This window comes from Eriocheir sinensis, chromosome 54 (assembly GCF_024679095.1).
Source record: "Eriocheir sinensis breed Jianghai 21 chromosome 54, ASM2467909v1, whole genome shotgun sequence".
NCBI classification, from domain to species: domain Eukaryota; kingdom Metazoa; phylum Arthropoda; class Malacostraca; order Decapoda; family Varunidae; genus Eriocheir; species Eriocheir sinensis.
Genome location: NC_066562.1, coordinates 3,147,137 through 3,174,113, shown reverse-complemented (window position 1 = coordinate 3,174,113; position 26,977 = coordinate 3,147,137). Strand labels below are relative to the sequence as shown.

The following is a 26,977-nucleotide window of genomic DNA, read 5'->3' as shown; positions in this document are numbered from 1 at the left end:
TGTTTAATCTCTATATCTCTCTCTACCTATCTGTTTGTGTTGCGTAGGTTAAGTGTAAACAGTCTAAAGTAATCAATGACTGTATTTTTCCTTTCCATACGAGTCTTCCATAGCAAATAATTCTCTAAGTAAAATCTCCCCTTCCTCTGAGCATGCTTCGGTGGGTTGCGTTCTTAGCGCATCGCAGGTGGCAGACGTATGATGCTATGGGTCTTGTTCTTAAAAGTCCCGGTTGCCAAGCTCACATTTGACAAGGCTTTCGTGGGAATCTTGGGTATTTCTAGGGGTAGCTTTATGACCCTGGTGGTAGTCTGACCTTTCTTCTGTACTATGAACCTTAAAAATTAACATTAGAATCGGATTGCTTTTCTTTTTGGTCTTTTGGAAGTAGTTGATGTGAGTGGCGGAAGTGTCTGAAAACAATAACCTTTACTTTTTCACTCTTATAGTTTTCTTCACCTGGGAGCTGCAGTGACATTACAACCTGAGTAACATCCCCATTCACTCATGATCAGTGCACAGGTGAGTTCAACGGCACCTCGTACAACATTAAACAGGTGGAAGCAGTTATATGATCCGTCTCTTGATCCGAATCCTTTGACGCCTCGAAGCACTCCGCATGAGAGTTCTTTCCACCAGTGTGTGCTCTGAGCTCAGTGGAGGTGGATGTCGAAGTTCGTCTCTTGGGGGTAGAAAGGGGTCGTCTGATGTCCCTGGCTGTCCCTGCTGTGGTCAGACGATGGGGCAATCCGAGGTATGTTCTATCAGTGTGTTGAATGTGTATGTAATTATTCCTTACGTTTTTATTGTCGTAAAGGCGAATGTTAGATGACGAGAGAGAGAGAGAGAGAGAGAGAGAGAGAGAGATTGATTGATAGTTTATTGTTGCAAGTAAACAACCAAGGGGAAAGGAGGAGCATGCCATCCCAACCCCCAGGCAGTACAGAGTGTGATTATACAACTAAGGATACATGTGGAAGTAGCACCAGGAAACTAAAAAGATACAATGGTAGGGGACAAGAGAGAGAGAGAGAGAGAGAGAGAGAGAGAGAGAGAGAGAGAGAGAGAGAGAGAGAGAGAGAGAGAGAGAGATGGCCGGTCACTCCCTATAAGAAAAAAAAAAAAACTCTTAAAACCAATGATAAAGTTAAGAGTACTGTAGCCTCTATGTAAACCACCTGCTTAGCCATGGACCGTGTGTGTGTGTGTGTGGTGGGGGGTCATAAGTGACTTTCTAATGGTTAATGTGTAGATGATGAGGCGTAGAAAGCAAGCCTTGGTGGTGCTGGTGATGGCAGTGATGGTGGTGGTGGTGACGGTGATAGTGGTGGTGGTGGTGACGGTGATAGTGGTGGTGGTGGTGATGGTGGTAGCTAGAGTCGGAAGAGGAGTGGGTTGGTAGCTGTTAGTTTTATTTATTCTTTTTTTTTTTTTACAGTAAAGGAAGCAGCTCAAGGGCAAAAATGAATAAGAACAAAAAAAAAAGAAAAAAAAAGCCCGCTATCACTTGTATAAACGACAGCAGAGTAGCCAAAAGGGAGGTCAATTTCTTCTTTTCTTCCTCGTCTTGTCTAGCGTTTGAGAGGGTTGAAAGAAACTCAGATGACGAAAATGTGCTTTATGTCAGTCTAAACGTGAAATATTACACACAAAACCAACGAAGTGAACATCAAACAACCGAAGTACCTATCCATAAATATTTCAAAAGGTGATTCAACAACTATTTATACGTGAACAGTCCTAGCAAACCACATATACACACACACACACACACACACACACACACACACACACACGTTAAATAACACTGAATATACTTAAAATGGGGTTATGTGACAGGCGTGGGTTGGGTGTGGGTTGTGGGGGGCAGTGAAGGAAATGGGAGGAGGGACAACTAACAAGGGAAGTGGACTTGGAGGGGATTCGAACACTGAGACGCTTAACAATATATTCCGGTACCCATTTTCCGAAGTCTTCAAAAGGGAAACAACCCATCAACGGTTCCTTCACACGAGTACCTTGAAATATAGTTCTCATAGAGCCAAAAATACTACTTGATACACAGTTAAATGGGGCATGAATATATAAACTGGGGGCTGGTGTGGGGGAGTAAGGAAGACTGGGGAAGGTTAAACTTATGTGTGGGGGGGGAGAACTAGGGTGTGAGTTACTCTTCATAAACTTTGGGGGTATGAGGGGCAAGGGGGTGACCACGTGGAGATCATTGTAGGGGAGTGTGTGGAGGGGCATACGACTCAAAGGGAGGGAGGGCTGGAAGGGAATGGGGAGGGGAATTACCTAATGGGAGGGAAGTGAATCAAGTAACAGTGAGGGAGGGAAAGGGAGGTATAGGGAGGGAAGTGTAGTGGAGGAGGCGGGGTCGGGATGATTTACGCGGGGAGAGGGAGGAGCAGGGGAGAGAACGAGGGTGGGAGGGTGACATGGATACAATAATCATACCAATGGATTATCTAGACTCCTTGATCGAACCCCACGGACTAGAATACACAAACAGGCTCGCACAGGCAGTACACGCGCACGCACCTCGTATTGAGAGGATAATGATGCATAATGAGGTGCCCCCGAGGGTGAGGGTTAGGCGAGAGCAGCAGACACGACAGCCGCTGACCCGCCACCCTGACATTGACAAGAGGTGTGAGTGGGCCGCCCCGGGGTTATGTTCTCATTACCAAAGCTCCTTGTTAAAGCTGTTGCACTGCTTCAAAGGGGTTATTTATGCTTTGGTTGTAATTGGTTGGTTGGTTTACCGGCTACAGTCAATAGTTTTAAGGTGAGATTTAACACTTACTACTGTTTTTGAGACATTTGCCTGTTGCCCCTTGTCGCTACTGTACTGCACTCACTACCGCGTATCCTGCACGGTGCTACGGTAGACTATACTATTCTTGCTCACTCGTCAGTCACGCAACTACACTAACTTTCTAACGCGAACCAGCCGCTCTCAACGTTCTTCTTATAACACTAAATGAAGACATCTCTAAGAAATCAGTCATTATTAGGTATTTACAGAGAATCGCAACATAAAACTCCTACACATTCAGAACAAAATTGTTTCTCTCAGCGGTGTCCACACGGAAACACGAAGTAACACATCAAAAGTAGTGATTATTAAAACTTAGGTTGATAGCTATCGTTATTTCATACCTTTTACGTATATGTCTTCGTATACTCATTCGTTGAAAGTATTTGAACATTACCCAACTACTCCACTCAAGATAAGAGTATTCACCAATAAAACAAACGCTAAAACAAACACTAAGACTTCTTCAACCCAAACTTTGAGGACAACAACGAAAACACAGGGACTACCAACAACAACAAACTATAAAAAAAATATAGTCGCCGTACACTAAATTGGAACAGACCCCGCACCCCTCTGTCCCTCCCTCCAAGGTGACATTAACTCCTAACTCTGACCTTCTTTGACCTAACCAATCACCTCCCATCGCTAAGAAACAGGGGGCGGGGCTTCTGCGTCAGTTTAGCGCACAGTGACTTTGATAACTTAACCCACACACGTTACAGGGACGCCCACCAGACCTAGAACGCATCATCCCTTGAGAACGGTTGCACCTCCTTGGGATCGACCGCTATAGGGATGTTCTCGGAGGGGTAACCATGGGCTTTGGGGGGACCGTAGGAAGGCTCGGGGTGGTAGACGGGCTCCGGGGCGTGGTAGGGCTCAGGCTCCTTGTAGGTATCGTGCTCCTTGTACTTGGGGGCGTGGTTGTACTCCCAGTAATGCTCACCGTAACCCTCGTGCGTGTCAGCCCACTTCACCTGTTTACGTGTATTGGGAAGCGAACAGTGTTAATCTGGGAGCGTTGATGGTGGTGCCACGCTTTTAGTTATTGCATTGTTGTTGTTTTTAAAGTACACCTGCATGCGTTTATAACAAGTAAATGAGCTTTTCTTACTCTAAAGGAAGCAGCTCAAGGGAAAAAAATGTAAATGGGCAAAACAATGATATGATGGTGGCGATGCGTTTAATATATATAGCTATTGTTATTGTATTATTATTGTTATTTAAAAGTATTTCACGGGCAAGGGTTTATTACAGGTAAATGAATCACACGTACACTATAAGTAATACGTTAACTAAAGCTCTTTCCGGACTTTTATGCATTCTACTGCTACTACCACTTTTTCTACTACTACTACTACTACTACTACTACTACTACTACTACTACTACTACTACTACTACTACTACTACTACTACTACTACTGCTATTACTACTGCTATTACTACTACTACTACTACTACTACTACTACTACTACTACTACTACTACTACTACTACTACTACTACTACTACTACTACTACTACTACTACTACTACTACTACTACTACTACTTCTACTATCACTCACCCTGGTCCTGAAGCGGTGGTCCTTGGCCTGCTCGAAGCGGGAGATGTAGTGGTGCGGGTTGCCCCTGTTCCAGCCAAACTCGTACTCCTTGTGGGCCGGGACGTTCACGTACTGGAAATACCCCTCGGGCTGATTGCCGTACCCACCCCCTCCATGACCCCCTCCATGCCCCCCACCCTGCGGCCGCCCACTCGCCCCGCCCACCACCGCCACTGCAACCACCTGTGAAAAGGAAAAGGGGTGTTGTTCTTGTTATTTTTGTTGTGGTTGTAGTAGTTGGTGGTTGCAGTGCAGTAGTGATAGTAATGTTTGTAAATACCACCATCACTACTACTACTACTACTACTACTGCTAATACTACTGCTGCTGCTGCTACTGTTGCAATTTACAAAAGATTATATAATGTTTTGGAGGTGCTTTAGGTATTTATTATTATTATTATTATTATTATTATTATTATTATTATTATTATTATTATTATTATTATTATTATTATTATTTATTAGTGTGTGTGTGTGTGTGTGTGTGTGTGTGTGTGTGTGTGTGTGTGTGTGTGTGTGTGTGTGCCCAATGAAAGTGATGTGATTATTGTCAAATACTATAATGGCTTCACAAATTCATTAAAAGGGTAAAAAGAAAATATCTGCGGCTCTAAAAGTTATACACAAAATCAATGGAAACTTATTTAACATTGAAAAGTTAAATGTTTTTTTTTCTTCAATAAAACTAAAAAAATTGAATATGTACTCACCACCAAGACACTCCGCATCCTTCTCTTCCTTCCCGAGTGTTGCGATAAACTGCCTCCTCACGCTGCTGTCGTTTAATTTTTGTCAGTTCGGCGACTGACTGGGAAATGTAAGAGCTGTACTGTCTGAGCCGCCTTATATACTTGCGGCCTTCAACGGTTACCAGCTGGCCCATAATTCTCCCTTTTTAATATAGGTCTGCCGAGAAATTAATCGTGGACACAAATATGATAACCCCGAGGCCATGAATCTAATAACAAAACCAGGATAACACGACAGATTTCGCATTCACGTAACGAAGAAAATGATGAGCAACTGCTATAATTTTCACTGCTCGGGGGAAAAAAACGTGTGATGGGTGGTTCACAGTGAAAGTTTAGTGAAATTTTTACTTTTCTCTTTCTTTGGGGGCTGTCTGAGGGGCTCTTAATTGCTGTTTGTGATTGGGTGTTTGAGTTGTTGTTTTCCACGAGTCGTCATCATCATCATCACCAACACCGCCATAGAGAGAGTGATGGTGGTGGTGGTGGTGGTGGTGGTGATGATGGACGTGGTAGTGGTGGAAACTGTAGTAGTAGCAGTAGTAGTAGTAGTAGTAGTAGTAGTAATAGTAGTAGTAGCAGTAACACGTGAACGTAATACTTCATCTTTCTATAACGTAACTTTCTCTAGTATTATCACCATCCCCCCCCCCCCTTTCTCTCTCTCTCTCTCTCTCTCTCTCTCTCTCTCTCTCTCTCTCTCTCTCTCTCTCTCTCTCTCTCTCTCTCTCTCTCTCAATACATATACACGTCTTGTTTGAGGTCTTGAAGGAGCAAATTGAATTAACATATTGGATGTGTGTGTGTGTGTGTGTGTGTGTGTGTGTGTGTGTGTGTGTGTGTGTGTGTGTGTGTGTTGAAACAGATGAAAACACGTCGTAAGTATATATATATATATATATATATATATATATATATATATATATATATATATATATATATATATATATATATATATATATATATATATATATATATATATATATATATATATATATATAGCTAAAGGTTTTGATACGAGCACTTTTACATTCAACAGCAAAAAAAAAAAGAAAAAAAAGTCAAATATATGATAGAGGAGGCAAAGTGGAATAGATCTAAGAACCATGTGGTGTATGTGAAAACAGAAGAAATCAGAGTTCGAAGAGAAATTTAATATAACGTCAGAACATGTTATAGTTTCCCTCCCATCTCTTTTTTTCTCCTTTTCTTTATGTTGAAGTGAAAATCGTATCAATATCATTACAGAACAAGCGTGGTTCTTATTTTCGCCTCCTGCTCCTCGTCATCGTCCACCTCCTCCTCGTCGGAGAAAAGACGCCTACGAGGGGATATGATTTAAGTCTTCAAGTATCTGAAAAAATTCAATAACGTCGATTACTCCAAATTCTTTGAACTGCAAACCAACCTAAAAACTAGAAATAACGGTTTACCCATTCAGTCTAGTCGATGTAACACAGACATCGGAAGGAGTTTCTTTTCAAACCGAGTCATCCGCCACTGGAACAATCTTCCTTCAGAAGTAGTAAATGCGAATACCATCAACTCCTTCAAATATAGAATCGACCGTCACTTCGCTGCGTCGGGAGTAAACTGAATATTGAGTTACTATCATCTGCTCCTCAATATCGAGGTGCTTTCATCTTCTCCTCAATGTCGAGGTGCTTTCATCTGCTCCTCAATGTCGAGGTGCTTTCATCTGCTCCCCAGGCCCCAAGTGGCTGTCGAGCAGATTAAATCACCAAAGCGGGCAACCTCGTAATGAGCCAATAAGCTTTCTGTTGCCTGCATTTCCATGTTTCCTCCTCCTCCTCCTTTAATTAACCTGCAAAAGTGGGGAGGGAAACAGGAGTCCAGACTAGGTGGTCTGTCCTTAAAGCTAAGTGATTCTACATTAATCAGATGGCTCCAAAGCTTTGCATTTCAACTCTATTTAATATGAAGTTGAAGTGACGGTCGAACTTGTTTTTAAAGGAGTCAATCGTGTTACACTGGACCACTGAAGGCGGGAGCTTGTTCCATTTTCGCACTACAACGTTGGTGAGGAAAAATTTGGTGCAGTCTGAATTTACTTGTCTACATTTAAGTTTTGAGCCATTGTTCCTCGTTCTCAAAGTGTCATCGATCATAAACAATTTTGATTTGTCCACATTTAAAACATTCGATCAGTTTTCCTCGGAGGCGACGTTTCTCAAGAGAGAACATGTTAAGGGTGGAAAGCCTCTCTTCGTAGGATTTGTTGCGCAAGGAAGGGATCATTTTTGTTGCCCGACGCTGAACACCTTATAATTTAGCAATGTCCTTTGCATGGTGGGAAACCAAAACTGTACCGCATATTCCAAGTGCGGTCTGACTAAACTATTGTAGAGCGGAAGTATTACATCTTTATTCTTGAATAAAAAGTTTCTTTTAATGAAGCCCAACATTCTGTTCGCTTTATTTGCTGCATCGATGCATTGCTGTGAGAATTTGAGGTTCGACGCGATTTTGACCCCCAGGTCCTTAACGCACTGACCGCTTGTGAGTTTAACCGTTTAACGCCGCGCATTTCGTAATCGAACTTCTTTTCTTGTTTCAACTTGAAGGACCTGGCACTTGTCTACGTTAAAGGGCATCTCCCATCTATCAGACCAAGCTGAAATTGTGTACAAATCCTCTTGGAGGCCTTGCCTGTTTTCGTCAGTGTGAACCGAGTTACCAATCTTTGTGTCGTCTGCAAATTTACTAATGCAATTATTGAGTCCAACATTCACATCGTTGATGTAAATAATGAAGAGCACTGGGCCAAGAACCGAGCCCTGAGGGACGCCACTAGTGACCGGAGCCCACTCTTGAGTTAAACACGTACGTCAATCACCACTCTTTGAGATGGCTTGAGATGGAAATTGGAGGAGAGAGGAGAGAGAATGGGGCAGGGGAGGATGGTAGGCGTTACAACATTAATGGTGAGAGGAAGAGTGAGATATGTGGAAAGGAAAAACAGATGATAAAGGAGAATAAAAAAGGATGGAAAGCAAATACAAAGAAAAGGAGGAAGAGGAGGGATGTGAAGGACGAATAAAGGAGAAAATGGAAACGGGAAGAAAAGGATGACGAAGAGGAAAGGGATTAGGGATACAGGTGGAGAAGTGAAAGGGATAACTGTGAAGGAAACGAGAGAGCAGGAGCATGTGATCGAAGGAGGAGGAGGAGGAGGAGGAGGAGATAAGGAGGGAGGAAGGAGAAAGCCACTTAGCGCCTACAGGGAAAGACTTGGGAGAAAATTTTAGCTACGAGCAATGGCGTGGGTGGTGGTGCGTGAAGAGGGAGGGAGGGAAAACACATGGAGGGAAGGAGGCCGAGTGGGAGGGAAGATTAAAGGTTTGAAGGAGGTAAAGGAAGGAGGAAAGAAAGGGAAAGAACAACATACAGAGGGAGGAAAGGAAAGGAAGCTGGTGGTTGATGGGAGGGAGGAAATAGTGGAAGAAAGAATGAAGGAAGGAAAGAGAAGGAGAGGAAAGGAGGAACATGAGAAGGGAGGAGAGAGATGCGAGGATGAGGGAAGGAGAAAGTGTAATAGTAATAATGATGCTGGATGAGAGAGAGAGAGAGAGAGAGAGAGAATTATCTTGAGGGAGAGATATTTGTCTTCAGCTACTTTCTCTGCTTCGAGCGACCCCTCCTCCCCCCTGCCCCTCTCTCTCTCTCTCTCTCTCTCTCTCTCTCTCTCTCTCTCGATCTATCTTTCTATCTATCTATCTATCTGTTATCAAACTATAGCTATCTATCCCCTAATATTCACCAAATATTACTCTTATTATATTCCTGCCCCCTCCAACCCCCCCAAACACACACACACACACACACACAGGTGATTGCAGTTCCTCCTAATAACTCGGTCCAGGTGTTCTTCACCACCTCCATCTGTAATGTTAATTGGGGTTTTACTTTTCTTTGTCACATCAGGTTGATGCTCTGTATATCTTTACTTTGGGTAAAACCCTCTCCGGGTCTGGATTGCTTTCTCGTGTGTTTCGTGACACGGTGTCGTGTGGAGGTGTGGTAAGGTGGCGTTGCGGTGGTGCAGTGCGGTGGACATCCTCTCCTGTGTTCTGCCGGGTCACCACAGCAGGATCACACACGCAAGTTACTGAACGGTCATGGCTGGATGCCAAAAATGATTTGTAACGAATATGAGGCTCTAGTGAGCTTCACTAGTCACGCCTTGATCACATTTGCTGGAAGGTGCTGAGTGATGAAGCAGGTTTGTCTGTGGTGTTCCAAATTGATATACGCAGCGCGGCCTACATCGTTACAGGCTTTAAAAATATAAATTGCTTGTATCAGTATATGCGCAGCCCCGATGAATTCCATCATAATGATGACCTTTAATGTACTGTCTAACATTTTTGGAGATTATTAATAAGTGTCATCAACAGTAAATTCAAAACATTTTTCTTTAATATCCTACAGTATATATACTAGTTCTTGTAGTCGAGGCAGACCGCACGCTAAAATGTTAATGGCTGAGGCGGGCCTAAGCTGCACGCCAAAACAGCACATGGTATTGTACGGTCACTCCGGTCGTTACAGTTTAACGTAAAATTTTTGTGCAACTGATCTTAACTACCTCATCCTTACTATTCGTGAACTTGCCATATGCAACTTTCAGAGAAAACAACTGATTTCTTCATTATTTTCATAGTTCTGCCATTCCTTAGTTATCTTTCTCATCTTTATATTATTTTCCATATATCTTACTTTTTGCTGTTGTGTCAGCTCGATCTTGTCTCTTTTATTCCTTACTTTCCTGTCTTTGAATTTCGTTAATCTTTTGTTGCCTTGACAGGTTACACACATGCTTCCACGGCACCGTCATTTGCTTCCTCTAGGTTTCCTTCAGCCTTGTGGGTCGTTTTCAATGTTTTGAGAATCTGAGCTAAAGTTTGAAACAAAATTCAACCTTCTCTCTAACCACTAAAATATTGGAATGTTTCTTACTCAGCTTTCTTTCTCTTAGGTTTTAGCCTGCTTATCAGTCAGTGGTAACTGGCGTTGTTTAGATACATCCCTCACCTTGTCCAGATTTCAGTAGGAATAACATAAACATTGATCAATCATCATCTCTCTCTTGTGGCATTTCCAGCTCCATCCCGTCTGTAATTTTTTTGAAAAATGTGTCAGTGGCTTTTGTATTACTCTGCAAATTTAACAAGTTTATCTCTCCTTTTCCCCATTCTATAACAACATTTTCGGTGCATGAATGTCAAGTAAAACACACACTACAAAAATCAGGTTTATAATACAGAAAACACAAATTATGATACAAAGGTTGATGTCTGACTTAACATTTGGCACAAGTTGTGTACAACATTAGCACATGGAATGTTCCAACTACAATAAAAGAGAAGGTGGTCAGGGTCACGAATGGAGGTCAGGATGGCGAAAACAGTCAATGATCGTTCATGATACAAGGGTCAGATGAAAGTAATTAAATGAAGTAAGGTTAAATGAGTGCATGAAGTAAAACAGGTGAAATGAAACCAAATGGAAGTAAATGTAACAACAAATGAACAAATAAGATGAGGATGGATGAGTTACATAATCATAATGAGACAAAAGTTGCATGAGTATGTGAAATGAAGTTGCATGCGAGCTGATGAGGGTGATGCTTGATGAGTGATGACGTCACAGCAAGGTCATGTATGTCATGTCTGAGGTACAAAAATGGAAAGGGCAAGGTTACTAAGTAAACCGCCAATTACACGAGAGAGAGAGAGAGAGAGAGAGAGAGAGAGAGAGAGAGAGAGAGAGAGAGAGAGAGAGAGAGAGAAATACATACTAGTATAAATAAATTTCTATATAAAATTACTAGTTAACCCTTGACACTTCCACTCCAAAATGTGATTTCAAAGTGTGCAAGAATGTACACACACACACACACACACACACATGCACACTAATGAAGATCTTATCATCTTGAAAGATTATCTTTGAATGCTATAGTGAAGAGAAAGAACAAGTGACTGACATGGGGGGGGGGGGAGAGAGAGAGAGAGAGAGAGAGAGAGAGAGAGAGAGAGAGAGAGAGAGAGAGAGAGAGAGAGAGAGAGAGAGAGAGAGAGAGAGAGAGAGTGTGTGTCAAACATATAGAAAGACAGGCAAACAGATAGACAAACACAAACCAAACTAGACAGAAAGACAAAGACCATCAACAAACAACAGTAACATCAAAAATAAAAACAACAAAACAACCACAACATATTACTTCCAACGTCCCAAGATCACACACACACACACACACACACACACACACACACACATACACACTATAGGGAGGTCATGGCGGGGGGCCTGGCATACGCCCTGGGGATAAAGCCGTACTTCCTGGTCTTGGGTGCGTATGCCCAAAGCCACCCGTCCACCGTCTGGTTGTTCAGGTCAGCGTAGATCCAGTCCCCACGCCGCACAGACAGGTCATCCGGTGCCTGTGCCTGGGGAGGGTGAGGTGCGTGCATGAGTCAGGGTACTGTGTGATGCGGGAATGTTGTATGAACGTGTTATTTGATCCTATGGGGAGGGTGAGGTAGTGTGCATGAGTCAGGGTGAGGTGTGATGGCAGGAAAGGTGAATGAAGGTGTATAGCAATTTACAATACATACTGGGTAGCATTACGAGAACATTGTGACTCACTAATAAGCCAAAATGACTTGATATATTCCCTGTGACCGTGTGAAGAGCTGCCTTACTTTGTAGTCGTAAAGCATGACTAGTTCTGAGCCATGGAAGCGCAGGTCATCACTGTTTCCTGGGACCAGGTGGTGCTGGCCGGGCCCATAGCCCACCGCCACAGACCCCAGGCCACCGTGCACCATAACCCCGCCCCCACCGCCACCACCACCACCACCCTCCAGATGGTCTGTGGAAAAATAAAAAGAAGAGGCCCTTAATAAAGCAAAAGATGAGAGAGGTCTGGCAGTACAGGACAACCCTTCACCAGAGAAGCATATAAATAAGATAACTAGCAAATGTTTTAGTTGCTGACAAAAATAAATATAGTGGTAAACATGGATGAGAATATGACAAGTATGTTGATAATATCCAAGTTAGGATCAAAACTAGAATATGTTGTGGTCGCCTCACATGAAAAAGCTCATACACAAGTTGGAATGAATACAAAGAGAGGCAACAAAAGTGATACCAAACTTAAGGTAACTGCAATATAATGAAAGATGGCACAAACTGCAGTTACCTACATTGCAAGAAGAAAGAGGGGACAAATTATGGTGAATCTCATGAAGGGTCTGGAGCATGTAGACAGGGAAGACTTGTTGGTGAGGGGAAGTGGAAGGACAAGGGAACATAACCGAGGGAAGCAAGATGAAGAAAAAATGTAAAGAAATCTGGCTTTTCCAGTAAAGTTATGCATACTTAGAATATTCTGGATGTGGAGATAGAGGTAAAAACAATAATGAATTTAATGTGAAGCTAGATAAAAGTAGATATGGAGACAACAAAACTAGCTTGGTTCTAATCCTGCATACTACAACACACACACACACACACACACACACACACACACTCACCCTGTATGACGTCAGCTGGGTACACAAAGCCTGATGGCACGAACCCCTCCTGGCCGTCTGAGCGCAGCACCCAGTACCAGTCCGGGTCGTCTCTGTTCAGCACCGTAACAAACTCCCCGCGCTCAACACTCACGTCATTCTCGTCACGCGCGATAAACGTGTAGAGAACAATGTACCGCCCGGCTGGGTCCTGAGTGTTTGGGGAAAGGGTTTTGTGAGGGTGGTTTTATTTATTTATTTATTTTTTTTTACAGCAAGGTAGGAAGGTCAAAAATAGTGTAATAATTAGTGTTCTGCGTGTTGTTCTTTTATGGCCCCCACCATTAACATGTAATTTTCTGCACAGATTTCTATTTGGTGTTTGCTGACATTAATATCTTAACTAAACATGGTCACCTTTCAAGGCTATTTTCTGTGCATACCTGATACCTTTACATATGTATCTTTCTCCCTTCCCTCCTCTTCCCTTCACAAGAGACACATATGCATTATACTATTACTCTCTTCCTATTCTTCAATTTTCCATTCTCAATTAGTTTTTTAAATCTCTCTTCCTTCCTCCATCATTTTCCTTTACACTAAATAACTTGTTTCTATTTTTCCTTTTTTTTATTCTTTGTCACCCATAACACACCTCCCTCCCCCCATCACCTTTCTCCTTCACATATACATAAGTAACTTTTTCCTATTTCTCACCTTTCCCCTTTCAACACTTTGCTTATTACTTCTCCCCTCATCTTTCTCTTTTCCTAATTTTCTCTCTTCTACCCTCAATTGGCCTTTACACATCCCTATTCATCCCTCCACCTCTCCCCTTTCATTCTAAATTGAGTAAGTTCACATGTCATTCCCCATATCTCCTTGACAACAACTTAACTAAATCATCAACCTCCTCCATATTTCCTACGCTCCCATCTTCAGTCAGTCTTCTCATATCTGTTCTTCCTCGCCCTCCCCTTCACACCCACACCCACCTTGAAGAATGGGTGGATGTCTGGGGTGGCCGATCCACTCTGGATGGAGGAGTCGGAGGTTCGGTTAGGTGGCCCACTGATCACTTTGCCACCGTAGCTTTCAGAATCGGAGCCGACCAGACCCGGGTTGTCTGAAATGATGCACTTTAAGTTGACTCAATAGAAGGTTGGATATAGCAGCCATTCAAAACACATGCAATATCTATAGCTGTTCACACCAGTCACCTATTAGGTTCAGTGACAGTAAGTTGCTGTGTCTCTGTGCAACTAAAGAAAAAATATTTAAGGAAGTGATCTAAAGTAAGTAGAAATCAGGAAACAGTAGGAAGATGAACATATTAAATAAATGATGCTTTTGGTTCCTTCCGAGGTGATCACAAACTGTCTTCATCAAGTCATTATCAATCATCTCTTTTGCACATCATTCATCATGTCACCCACCTCCTTAGTCTGCCTGTCTCCTTTTTACCTTCATACGCTCTCTTTGCCAATTTTCAACTTCTTAATTTCTATGGAGTTAATTCAAATTCTCTCCTTCCTTCCTCCCCTACACATCCAGTGACCTTTGACCATCCCCAGGTGTGCTAATGAGGCAGTGATAGCAGGTAACACACTCACCTGTGCCGCCAGAGTTAATGGTGCCGATGGTTGTGTTGTGGTCTGTGTCCAGGCCGCCGCCACCACCCTCTAGGGAGCTGTGATCTCGTGGCATCTTCTTCTGTGGACAAGGCCAGAGGTGAGCAGTGGAGGGCGGGAGGGAGGAAATAGGGAGGAGTGATGAGCAGCGAGGGAGGGAGGGAGAGAAAGCAGGCAGTTGGATCAGAGGTGAGCAGGGAAAGCTAGCTAGCTGTTGAGGTGGGGGTTGTGAGGAGAGGAACAGAATCAAAGCAAGCAGCTGAAACAAGGCGGATAGTCAGGGATAAAGGAAGGGATGGATAAAGGGATTGGTGGAAGATTATATATATTCATGCAAAGAGAAGACAGATGGTGTAGGTTTATACAAGCTGTACTGTGGGCTGGCTGAACTCCTGCAGACTACTTATCTTCTCATGCTGAAGGAGGAAGCAAGGAGAATGAGATGAGCAGAAAAGTAGGGCAAGACGGATGCAAACCAGGAGTTGAGGCAAACAGATGATCAGAAGGAGAAATGGAGGGGAGGCCCAGATTTGAGGCAAGCCAGTGAGCAGAGTGATGTAGACAAGGGGTGGAGCAGCTAGGGCAGAGACAGAGGCCAAGGAGTGAGAGACGGATAAAGAAAGGAGACAGAGGTGGAGTGTAGTCAAGAAAGAAAGGAGAATTAACAACAATATAGAGGAAGATTCAAGAGATGATAGAGTAAGGGGATGAAGGAAAATTGAACAAGGATTAGATGAGTAGTAAAAACTGAAGAAAAACAGAAAAGGCAAATGGTAATGGTCAGAAGGATAAAGTTTATACATTACCATGACAAGCGCATATTCTGATTCACCAAACTATCTCCTTGAAAATTAATATCAATTCCATATAAACTTTATGTATTATATAATTCACTCTTGAAAAAAACATCTTTGAGCAGTACATGGTCAAAATTTTATGATGATAACAGGAAATGACCAAAATGCTTATACTGTAATACTTAGGTCGAAGGTAATTTGATACTTTCCTCTTCAGAGAAATCATAATAGGTATGAATTACTATGAATGAAATCTCTGTACATTTGCCAGATTCTTAAAATGTTATGATAGTCTTTATTAGCAGTTAAGTGGTTAGTTTGACTTTTTACTTCCACTTGTGAGACACAGTTATTTAGAAGTGTTGGGTTTTCACAGAGGACATGTTACAAACTCAGTCGTAAAAAGTGGTATGAAAAAATAAACAAAACCAACTAAACACGCCATGAAAAAATTGTTAAAAAGATAAATTAGCCACATTAGTTTTGATAATGACTAATGCCACAATGCAGACAGCTTGGCATGAGCACCTACTTTATGGTTTATGGTGAGTTCTCCAAGCTGTGAGCCATATGGTGCACAATAGGAGTGTGGGATGAAGCCTTCCTGCTGGCCGTGCTCTGCTATCACATACACCCAGTCATTCTCCTGGTATAATACGTTGACCACCTGCATGGGGGAGGGGAGCATGGATCACTATTTATATTGGGCTTATCTAAACACAGATTCTACTTTTGAATTGATATGTGATCGTTGCTTTGACTACTGATTCAGAAGTAGGATCATTCCATGTCAATTCTTATATTTGAACACTATTTCTGGACAAAGACACGAATCACACTTACACTGCCTCTCTTAACTTCCAGCTCATCGTCCACACATGGCGTGAAGTCATGCAACACAACCATCTTGCTGTCCGGTGAGAGCCCCGCCTCCTTCTCAAGGCCGACCCTCACCAGTGTTTCGATGGAGGCTGAGCCAGTGATGCGGCCCAGGCCTGGTGCACGGACCACCTTCTCTTCACCCTCAGAGACATAGCCGCCAGACCCTGGTGAGGCGAGGTGGGGTGAGGCTGGGTGGGGTGAGGTGTAGGTTAACAGGCAGTTTGAGGGTCTGCTGCCGTCCTTAAGAATACGTCATATACAGTTATTACTGAACGGGGAAGGAGGTAAGAAAGGGAGACGGGTTTTAAGATTGGAAATTTAAAAATTCCTACATGGTAGGCTACAGTCATCACATATAGAGGCAGAGGCAAAAGAGAATATTCATGAGAGTCAAACAATAGCTAGAGAATAAGAATAATAGTGTTAGTAACAAAGAAAAAAATGTGAGACTTTTATATTTAAATAAAATCGACCCTGAAACATTGAAAATACCTAGTAGGTATGAGAAAAATAAATAATCAAGGAATTCAAATAGTAAATTAAAGAAAATGCTTCCATGAATATTAGGTGAATAAAGAAAGTAAAGGTCAAGTTGGGGCATATGCTGTAGCAGTGCGTGGCCTCGGTGCTCATCTCCGTAACATTGGCCCTTTAGCCTGTGGTGATAGGGAGCCCATTACCCTGGGACACAGGGCCAGTGTGACATCCGGGTTACCACAGTTTACCTTCCCCAGGTTTCCCCGGGTACCCATTTATCAATCATCCCGAGAGGGAGGATGAACAGCTGGGTGAGCTGCACGCTGACTGCCTGGGCTGGGATTCGAACCCGGGCCCATGGAGTAGAAGCCAGGCACACTGACCACTAGACCATGGAGGCGTATTGAATAAAGAAAAGTAATTTGAAAATATGACACAGTATTACATCATGTTGATGCAACAGTGTGTTCACTGGAAAGCTAATGTCTGAAGGTAGCTGAAGCCTTGGAGTACACAGAAAAAAATATGGACTACTAACAATAGAAGATTAAGTTTCCAGGACAGCATTCGATTATCATATTGGTGAAAGGATAAGTGGCCATCAAAGTTAAAGCAGAATGGCCAGTGCTTGTGTTCAGTGGCCACACCAGCCAGCACAATGGCTCACAGTACAGTGGCATGGCTAAGTGTATCAGAGGGTTGCCCCTGGGGGTATGGGGGGCACTAGGCAGGTGGAGCTCAGGGGCATTCTGATGACACTTAGAATTTGTTATTGGAGGAAGATCAAATCAATGGTGGGTATTAGGGCATGGTGGGTGGGTGGAGGACACATGGGGGCACCAGATTCTCATGGGGGGCATGTGACCCCTTGTGCTTCCGCCCCCCCCGGAGCTATGCCCATTAGAATGTAGGGTCGGTGACCCTTGCCTTGCTTGCAAAATTTGGCAGCAGGGAAGAAGGTTCACCACAACATGCCACATGACCAGGACAAGTTGTGTATTGTGAAAAGTATCAAAAACTATCACTGCAACTTGTGTTACAAAAACTATGGCAGCATGGTGCGCACACAGTGGAAGCCGCAGCAGCAGCAGGTCAGGCTCATACTCAATGTTCACGGCCTGTACTCCTTATTTTTATGGAAACTCAGGAACTTTGTAATTGAGATTTACAGTGACAGGCCCATCTGCATAAATTGATGAGCATGTAAAAAAAAAAAAGAAAAAAAAAAAAAGACTGCAGCAGATAATGGGGACCCTCAGATAAAGTTCATGTCAGTGAGGAAAAATAATATCTGGCCGTCCAGTGGTGTCAGGTGAGCCTGTGGTGCCCCGTGTGCTGCCCGGCCCTGTGCAGGGCCGGGCTGGGCCATCAAGGCAGGGCTGGTGCCACCACACAGGCACACCCGCCGCCGCCAGCCCCGGGTGTCACGCCCCCGCCCGACACATTCGGCCACCCCGGGGGGCGCGGGTTCCTGGCCGTGACGTGTACTAGCAGAAGTATCACCCCCGAGCCACCACACGCTGGGGACTTCAACGCCGCCCAGCCCGCCGCCCAGGCACCCACGGCCAGCCCCCCCCGGCACGGTGACCGGCCCCCGTGTGGGGCGCCGAGGCGGGTCAGGTCAGGTCAGGTCGGGGCCGCCACACACGGGTGCTCGCTGTGTTGTTTACTCCCGGAGAGGAGGCGGAAAAGAGGGTCACTAGTCAACACGCCATTTTGACGAGTGTTGAGGCCGCCCTCGTCTGTAGGTGTTAGCACCGCGGCCTTAGTGCCCCCCCAGGCGTGGCCTCGGGGGCGGGGGTGGCAGAGGGTGGCCGGGTGTGGCAGGACTCACCTTTCTTTTTCTTGTTCCGTCGGATTCTGACTGGACACAGGAAAGCCATCTTGGGACGGTGTGCCGCGTCGCCCGGCCCCGGCCTGGCCCCGGCCCGCCCCTCGCCTGCACCGCCCTGCTGCCCTAACGGGACGACACGTAACACTTGCTCGGCTAGCAATGAGTGCACGGCCGTGGCGGCATGGCCCCTTCTGTGCATTGTTCAGGTGAAGTCTTGGAAGTTTGGCAACACTGTAGTCTATCAAAATTGAGTTCAGACCCCCGTGGCCCCTCCCCGGCCCGGCCTCCTCCCGGCCCCTCGCGGCTCCTTCGCCTCCCCCGGCCCTTAACGAGCCACCAGGCTCCTGCAACACTTGTACTACTTAGTCACCCCTGCCGGGGCCGTGCCGCGTGCCCGTGCATGGCAGCAGACCCTGCCAGGCGCCAGCTGGACCCTTCTTGATACCAGAAAAAAAAAAAAAAAGTGAAAAAAATATTGGTTTTCAATAGCAACTCATAAAGGAGGGTGCTGCTGAGCAGCAGCTGCCAGGGGTTACTCTGGTGCAGGTACTGTGGGCCTTTTGAAGATGTTTATCATCATGTTCATCAATGCTGTAGGTACATATTTTGGAAGGTAAACAAGGAAGAGGAAAAAGTCAAAGTAGCTTTATTCTTTTTATTTGCTTACTCATATTCATTGCATACAGTGATTTAGAAAATAAATATTTAATCCTCACTTGTATTCCATTTGAGTAAAAAAAATATAAGCAGTGCAATGTTAAGAAATTGATGATAATTCAGGAGTCTTGTGAAATATGTAACATTAATGCTTTGAAAACAAAGTCTTATACTTATTATTTGTACAGTTCAAGGATTCAGCTGGTCACCATACACACAACTATTCCAGGTTACAGTTAGTCTTCTCTATATTACATCTAACATAAACAAATTTACATCATGTAGGGCTACAGTGAAACCAGATTGGCGAGATTGTTTTTGCATTGGCTCCTGCGGGGCCCTTTCCTCCTCACCTCCCAGCCACACAGTCCCAACACCTATCGCCAACATATGAGAGGAAAAAATAGGTGTTGGGACTGTGTGGCAGAGCAGCGGGGAGTAAAGGACCAGAGGGAACCCTCGCAAAACTGGTTTCACTATAGTTACAGCTATTTATTTACTTTTACGGTCAACTGAAGTCAGCACAATGCCTGTGTATTTAGCAGTTTGATTTGTTGTTATAATACCCTTTCCACATATCAGTTGCATTTTCAGTTTATCACCCTTTACCTTTGGTTTATATAAAGTAAAATATTTATCCCCATTGACTTTGGGCTCAAGAAGTTAGTCTGTGGCCACTTTCACGATGCATGTTATATCTATTTTCCATTTCCATTAATACATTCTTCCCCTCACCCTCTCATTAGCTCTCCCTCGCTGAAAAATCCCCAGCAAGCATAAAAACAGGTGACAAACTCCAGCTATACTACCAAACCCTACCCTTCCACACCCTCCTACTAACCCCATGCCACCCAGGCAATTGTTTCTTCCTGGGTACTTCAATGGCAGTTTTCTGTCTTTTGGATTCTTCTCCCCTTTTATACTGTTCCCCTTCTCATTCTTCACCAACACTTTCTCATCCTTATCTCTCACCCCTTCTCCACTTAATCCCTTCTCTTTTCTTTACTGAGTAGCCTACATCTATTTTCTTCCATAATGAGAAACAACCATAATTCTCCTTTCCTCTCTTCCCCACCTCCTGATTTCACTCCTCTTCTCATCCTTGTGCAATGTGCAGTCTAAAGCAATCTGCCTCTACATTTTCGGGCACCACAGTAGCAGTATTTAATCTTGCCAGGCACACTGCCCACATCATAACTGTAGTCCCAGGTCAGCTCTGTCCCTGCCTTGATGTTGTTGATGGCAAAGAAAGCAATCCAAGGGAAGCGTAGATCGTGGGTATCAACGAAGACATTCTGCACAAACACGTTGGGCTCACACGAGTGCTGTGGATGAAGTAAAGGAAGAAATGTTAGTGTGAAAAGAATGCTGTTGCTACAGTTAATCCTAGCACCTTGCATCCTTGAGGATCGCTAACATGAGGTTCGACAGGGGCTGCTTGCAGCCTTTGTCAATCTCAAGAAGGCTTTTGACTCAGGGGCTTGTGAAGTACTCTGGGATATTCTGCAGATTCATGGGTTTCCTGCAAGGGTTATTGACCTGATGACTGGCCTTTACTCTGGGACTGAGAGTGCTGTGGAGTGTGGGGGAGGCATTACTGACTTCTTCCCTGTTAATTCAGGAGTGAGGCAGGGGTGCGTCTTTGCTTCAACACTAAGGTTATGATGCAGATCAAAGTCATTGTGGAGCAACTGTTGGTGACATCAATGTCACTGACCTTAATTTTGCTGAAACTACTTCTCACAGAATCCCTTAAGGTCCTGGTGATGGCTCTTGAAGTGCTGCATGAGGAGGCAAACCCTCTAGAAATGAAGGTCTCCTGGGCCAACACCAAGGTTCAGTCATTTGGAAGCTTGCTGGATGCCACAGTTAAGTCTGTTTATGCATGTGGTGAGGACAATGAGGTTACCAAAAGTTCCACATACCTTGGTAGCAGAGTACGTAACAATGGTGGATCTTACCAGGAAGTCACACGACGGATAGGCCTGGCCCACGGTATTATGGACTCACTCAACACAAGTATATGGTGTTGTGGATATCTGTGCAGGCAGACAAAGATTCACATCAAAGTCATTTGTGCTCCTCGTCCTACTGTATGGCTGTGAGACATGGCCACTGGGTAATGACTTGGAGAGGTGTTTCAATGCCTCTGGTACCAAGTGCCTTCACAGGATCATGGGGTATTACTGTAATGACTTAATCTTGAACCAGTGACTACTTCATGAAACTTGATTGAGTCCTGTTGCTAGCTTAGTCTGTGAATGCCAACTCTGGCTATATGGGCACACTTGACATGAGCCACACTTTCTGAAAATCTATCATGCTCACAGGGTTGTTTTTGTAGAAGAATCCCGAGGGGAGCCCAAGGGGATGCCCATGTAACTTATGGCTGAGGCAGGTTGATCGATCCTTGGAGGGGCTTGAGATGGTAGGGGAGGACAAATGGAAGCTTGCTTTGGGGGGGTGTTGGGAGTGGAGGCAGCAGGTGAGTGAAGCAATGAGCCTCCTGGCATACGCTCTCAGTTAGTTACGTCCATTACATGTCTGGCTTTTCAGAAAATGACCACTTTAATTGGAAATCTAGACATAGTGAAGGATGTAACTTGACAATCTCCCTGAGCAAGCCTCCACTCTGCTACCCTATCCATTCTAAGTCCCTCCCACCAGGATCGGTCGTCTTGCCCTGGCTACTAGTTGCTTGGGCATCACCTTGGCCTCCTGCACTCACAGTTGTCTCATACAGAAACAACCCTATAAGCAGGATCAACATTCAGGAGGCATGCCACATGCCCATATAGCCAGAGCAATTCACAGACAAAGCTGGTTACAGTTCTTGATTCAGTTTCATAAAGTAGTTATTGGTCTCACATGGTCATTCCAGCAATATATACCTCATGACCCTGTGAGGGCACTTGGTACCAAAGGCATTGACATGCTCCTCCAAGTCTCTATTCATTGTCCATGTCTCACAGCCATACAATAGGACAGGGAGCACAAGTGACATAAAAACTGAATCTTTGTCCGCCTGAACGGATATCGACACCACCATATACTCGTGTTGAGTGAGTTCATAACACCATGGGCCAGGCCAATTCATCGTGTGACTTCCTGGTAAGATCTACCACTGTTATGCACTACACTACCAAGGTATGCGAAGCTTTTTTGGTGACCACAGTGTTCCTCACCACATGCATAACCAGACTGAACTATGTCATCCAGCAAGCCTCCAAAGGACTGGACCTTGGTTTTGGCCCTGGAGACCTTCAGTCCCAGAGGGTTCACCTCCTGTGCAGCAATTTAAGAGCCAACACCAGGACCTCCAGGGTTTCCGTGAGAAGTACAGCACCATCAGCAAAAATGTAAGTGATCTTAATGTTGGCAATAGATGCTCCATAATGACTTTGATCAGCAATCTAGTCCATGCAAGTATTGAAAAGTGATGGATCAAGGACACACCCCTGCCTCACTCCTGAACCAACAGGGAAGAAGCTAGAAATGCCTCCCCCACACTCCACAGCATTCTCAGTCCCAAATTAAAGGCCAGTCACTAGGTCAGTGTAAAAAAAAAAAGAGAGAGAGAGAGAGAGAGACTGAGAGAGAGAGAGAGAGAGAGAGAGAGAGAGAGAGAGAGAGAGAGAGAGAGAGAGAGAGAGAGAGAGAGACTGACTGACTGACTGACTGACCGACCTCACAACAGGACCCCACAGGATTTTGACATACCCCACAGGCACATAACCCCCCAAGCACATAAATAATTCTCTTGTACACATACGTTGAGGAAGCGTCCAATGTTCCCGGCGCGCTTGGCGTCCATGATGTACACAGCCTCGTCCATTCCATAGTAGTCTCGGATGCTCTTGAGTGGTTTCTGGGGTGATATGTTGGCCTCCATCAGCTGCCGCGGAACAAATGGCTGAGGCTGACGCTGCTTTACATCTGTGGGTGGAAGGAAGGTGGTGAGCAAGTGACTGGGTTATTGTGGAGGCGAGTGGAAAACTGGCAATTGACAGATCATAAAAGGATGGCGGCAGTGTGTGACAACAATGAAAGTACTCTATGTCTCCAAGTGTTTGGTCACCGCAGAAGTGTGTCTGTTTCTCACCATCCTCATCATCCTCCTCTTCTGCATCCTCCTCATCTTCATTATCCTTCTTTCCTTCCTCCTTCTCACTGTCTTTCTCCTTGCTGTCCCCATCCTCTTCCCCTTCCTTCTTCTTGTTTTTGGCCTTGGCTTTGGCCACATCATCGTCTGAATTAGAGCGGCTGCTTTCCTCCTTCCCTGAAATGGTTGTGTAATTAAATGATACTGATAAAACAGACACACACACACAATGTATACTCTACCCTTGATTTCCTGAACCTCAATTTTCAGAATATTGGATTTCCTGCACAAAATCTGGAGTCCAGCAATTGTCAGACATATGCTCAGTCATCAGGGAACAGAAACTGAAGTCCGGACCAAAAGTCTGTAGTACTGCCATGTCTGGTGGTTGCTCGACTTATCCCTGGCCAAGTCCAAGCATCAAAACAAAAGTCTGGCCATACATCATCAGACTCCATCCTCTGGTCTGCAACACCTATTAGGTGGCTGCATGTGCGCTGAACATATTTGTTTATTGTTGTCTCGTGCTGTTAAACAGTTGTACTGTGACTTTACATTTGCATGTAATTATGGTATGTGCTGGAATGAGGCACCTAAATAATTTGCATAAGTATAATATTTTTGACCAATATTTATATTTTCATTATCTGATTTTTATACAAAGAAACATTTATTAGGAAAAAAAATTGCATGGTATGTTATGGTTAAGCACCCAAAGCTGAAAAAGAAATGGCAGAGACTTCACAGTGAGTACCTAACAGTGGATGAGATTTTGAGGACTACGCATTTGTAAGAGTTTATGTAAATTACAGTATGGTTTAACCCGGTAGCAGCGCGGATCATGTTTCTTAATGGTCCATCTAAGCGAGAAAAACGAGAAAAAATCATCACTCACACAAACCATTTCATAATATATATCAAAGCATTTATGTATCATCTATTTTTGGGGGTTTATATCATGGCACAAATTTGGCCCGTCGCTGCTACACGGCAAAGCCACATATTTGGCCCGTCGCTGCTACTGGGTTAATAAGGGTCCAGAGGCTTTTTTGGGGAGGGGAAACCAAACAACAGCAGAAATTCTCTATTAGCAGAGGTCCACGTCACCCAACCCCTGTGAATAATGGGTACAGGTGTGCTACTTCTACCATCACATGCATATGCAGCCAACACAAAAACAGTGCCTACTTTGCTGTGAGGTTGAGCGTGAGCGTCTGGCTGCCCGCTCCTGCAGCCGGGCACTCTTTTCCCGTTTGCCCAGGCCACCCTTCTTCATGTAGGATGGGTGGCTGAAGTCTGTGTCCTCCTTAGTGTTGTCACCATCGTTGTCACTGTAGAAACCATCGCTGTCGTTGGAGTCTGAGGCCCCTGCGGGTGGTGGGGGGTGAGGTACAGTGATGGTGCAAGGAGGAAAGATTTGAGTGGTGGGTGGACAAAAAGAAGTGAAAAACAGAAAGAATATAAGAATGGAAGATAAAGTATGAGGATGATTAATGGAGAAATGGGATTAGAAAGAAGCATGAAATACCCGGGTAATTGAAGAACTGTGAACAAGAGAGGAGACTGAAAGGATAGAGAAGGGAGGTAGGGTGAGATAAAGCTGTTAAAAAACAAACAAACATATATATTACATGGCTATTACAAAATAAAATAAGCACACATTGAAGCAGGCAACACCTAAAAACATACTAAAAAAGTGTTCAAAAATAACTTTCACGGTGGTGTTCAAAGTTATTTAAAAAAACATCATAACTTAATAAACTAAACAGTTAAAGCCTGAATGTATAAGGTAGTAAAAATGGCAGGTAGAACTTCATGGTTCTGTGCACCCTTGGCCAGGGACTTTTTGAAGGAGAAACCTTCCACCTCTCATCCCTTTGCCATCTCATCAAGTAGTACTGTTAGGGCTCCTTGCTCATCACCATCATTAATAACTATACTGAATTTTCTTTCAAGGCAAAAAGCCACTAGCCCATTGAGATGCCCTTTTTCCTTGGAAAGTTTGCTGCTGGCTGACTGGTTGACTATACAATGTCTGAATAACACATTGTATTTGAAACAATTGCCAGGTAATGTGAATCAAAATGGGAGGTGGGAGGAGTGACCTCAAACAGCCTTTGCCTGGTCCAGCTTTCAAGAATGTAAATTAGCAAACTAAGCAAAATGTAAATTTTTTAAATCATTAAAAGCATGAACTTAAAGTCGTATGCAAACTTTTTACAACAAAATAAAAAGGAAAGCTGAACTCTGGAAAATATAATAAAAATTAAATAAGCTACTTTAAAAGACTATTCAGGGGTTAAAATAAGATGAAGATGGAAGTATAAATTCAGAAATGGGGACAGTTTTTTTTTTTACAATAAAGGGAACAGTTCAAGGGCATAAAAAAAAGGAAACTAATGAAAAAAAGCCCGCTACTCACTGCTCCTACAAAAGAGTCAAGAGGAGTGGCCGAAAGATAGGTCAATTTTGGGAGGAAAGGTGTCCTGATACGCTCCTCTTGAAAGAGTCAAGTCGTAGGCAGGAGGAAATACAGATGAAGGAAGATTATTCCAGAGTTTACCAGCGTGAGGGATGAAAGAGTGAAAATGCTGGTTAACTCGTGCGTAACGGATGAGCTTGAGTAGAAAGTCGTGTGCAGCGAGGCCACGGGAAGGGGGGAGGCATGCAGTTAGCAAGTTCAGAAGAGCAGTCAGCTTGAAAATATTGATAGAAGATAGAAAGAGAGGCAACAAGGCGACGTGGAATTTAAGAGGCAGAAGACTATCAGTAAGATGAGAGCTGATGAGATGAAGAGCCTTAGACTCCACTCTGTCCAACAGAGCTGTGTGAGTGGAGCTCCCCACACGTGAGATGCATACTCCATACATGACTGAAAGGTTAGAAAAAAGTAAAGCTACTCGAGGAAGTGGGGGAAATAAGAAAAGAAAATAATGGGAGAACGAAAAGTTTAGGAGAGGAAAAGCTGAAATTTTAGGTGAAACAAAGTGTCAGGAATAAGTCTGGGTATTAGGAGCAGGCACACACCAACTGAAGAGGCTTGCATAATAACAAAAAGCAGACCAACAGAACAGACAGATCAAAACTACAAGCAACCTACAACATACCCTTAGAAAGGAAGACAAGTAGCAGGACCTCTCGAGTGTGTATGTGTGTGGAAGAAGCACACACCTACAAACCCATACTGATATAAACTATGCACTAAACACACTTACTGGGGGTGCGGGTGACCTCACCGTGGTCCTGAGTGTCAGGCTGGTAAGTGGTGTCCTCCTCTATGGTGATGGCCTCATCCTCATAGCCTTCCTTAGCACGCTCCATCACCTCTATGTAGTCCAGCTCAGCGTAGTAGTCATCACCGCCTACTATCTTCCCTTCCTGTAAGTGGGAAGAACATTTACTGCTGGATAAAAAGAGGGCAAGAGGTGACCATATACTTCAACACTCATCTTTCTACTCTGCTAGGGTGAGGATTAGTCAAAATGTGTGTGCAAATGGTACTGCAGGCTAATTCACTGAGCTATCCCCCTCCATCTGTGTACCATGTTGCAGTGGTTAGCATGCCTGGCTTAACTAAGGGATCCCAAATTTGATTACTGACTGATGAGTTGTCCTTTCATTCCTTTTGCCTTTGTTACCTAGCAGTAGACTTAAGGTGTTGCATACAAGTCAGGTGTTGTGCCCTGCATCCTGGGGATGGCTTTCTCATACTTGACTTACGTAATATATAGTACTCATTTGTGGCACCAGTGTGGGGAGGGATAATTCTCAGGGGATGGACTATACTTGCACAGTGTACCCATGGGTGTTTCTAAGATTGATTTTGTCTATTCCAGTCTTAATGCTGTAATCTTTGAACTGTCTTTTTTT

General features: G+C 44.1%; 3 protein-coding genes and 1 long non-coding RNA gene across 8 annotated transcripts in view; 1 reads left to right on the top strand and 3 right to left on the bottom strand.

Moving 5' to 3' along the window:
* Positions 1-618: 618 nt before the first annotated feature.
* On the top strand, positions 619-24,289 carry LOC126983542 (uncharacterized). The gene is made up of 4 exons (XR_007735961.1): positions 619-754; positions 14,302-14,458; positions 16,020-16,204; positions 23,378-24,289. It is a non-coding gene; the product is annotated as an uncharacterized LOC126983542 (long non-coding RNA).
* On the bottom strand, positions 1,604-5,177 carry LOC126983540 (uncharacterized). The gene is made up of 3 exons (XM_050836309.1): positions 5,145-5,177; positions 4,394-4,615; positions 1,604-3,801 (listed from the first exon to the last, which is right to left on the bottom strand). The coding sequence occupies exons 1-3, from the start codon at positions 5,160-5,162 to the stop codon at positions 3,562-3,564; spliced, it is 480 nt and encodes a 159-aa protein (XP_050692266.1). The 5' UTR covers positions 5,163-5,177; the 3' UTR covers positions 1,604-3,561.
* On the bottom strand, positions 10,446-18,872 carry LOC126983537 (SH3 domain-containing protein Dlish-like). 4 transcript variants are annotated; one of them, XM_050836299.1, is made up of 8 exons: positions 18,349-18,870; positions 15,999-16,225; positions 15,688-15,822; positions 14,341-14,437; positions 13,723-13,853; positions 12,749-12,938; positions 11,912-12,081; positions 10,446-11,656 (listed from the first exon to the last, which is right to left on the bottom strand). In XM_050836299.1, exons 1-8 carry the CDS (start codon positions 18,545-18,547, stop codon positions 11,492-11,494), a joined length of 1,314 nt encoding a protein of 437 aa, XP_050692256.1. In that variant the 5' UTR covers positions 18,548-18,870; the 3' UTR covers positions 10,446-11,491. The 4 variants fall into 4 exon arrangements, with proteins under 4 accessions (XP_050692256.1, XP_050692255.1, XP_050692258.1 ...); XM_050836298.1 differs by having other exon boundaries at positions 14,341-14,440; positions 18,349-18,866; XM_050836301.1 differs by having other exon boundaries at positions 14,341-14,440; positions 15,999-16,201; positions 18,349-18,864.
* Positions 18,990-26,977, bottom strand: part of LOC126983536 (histone-lysine N-methyltransferase eggless-like) — a 22,020-nt gene continuing 14,032 nt past the window's right edge. Inside the window, exons 19-23 of one of the 2 annotated variants that reach the window (XM_050836296.1) lie at positions 26,323-26,485; positions 24,296-24,475; positions 23,108-23,284; positions 22,778-22,941; positions 18,990-20,330 (exon numbers count right to left, since the gene is read on the bottom strand). In XM_050836296.1, coding sequence (XP_050692253.1) covers positions 20,124-20,330; positions 22,778-22,941; positions 23,108-23,284; positions 24,296-24,475; positions 26,323-26,485 — 891 coding nt within the window. In that variant the 3' untranslated portion in view covers positions 18,990-20,123. The remainder of the gene's footprint in view (positions 20,331-22,777; positions 22,942-23,107; positions 23,285-24,295; positions 24,476-26,322; positions 26,486-26,977) is intronic. The other variant, XM_050836297.1, reaches the window with a different exon arrangement.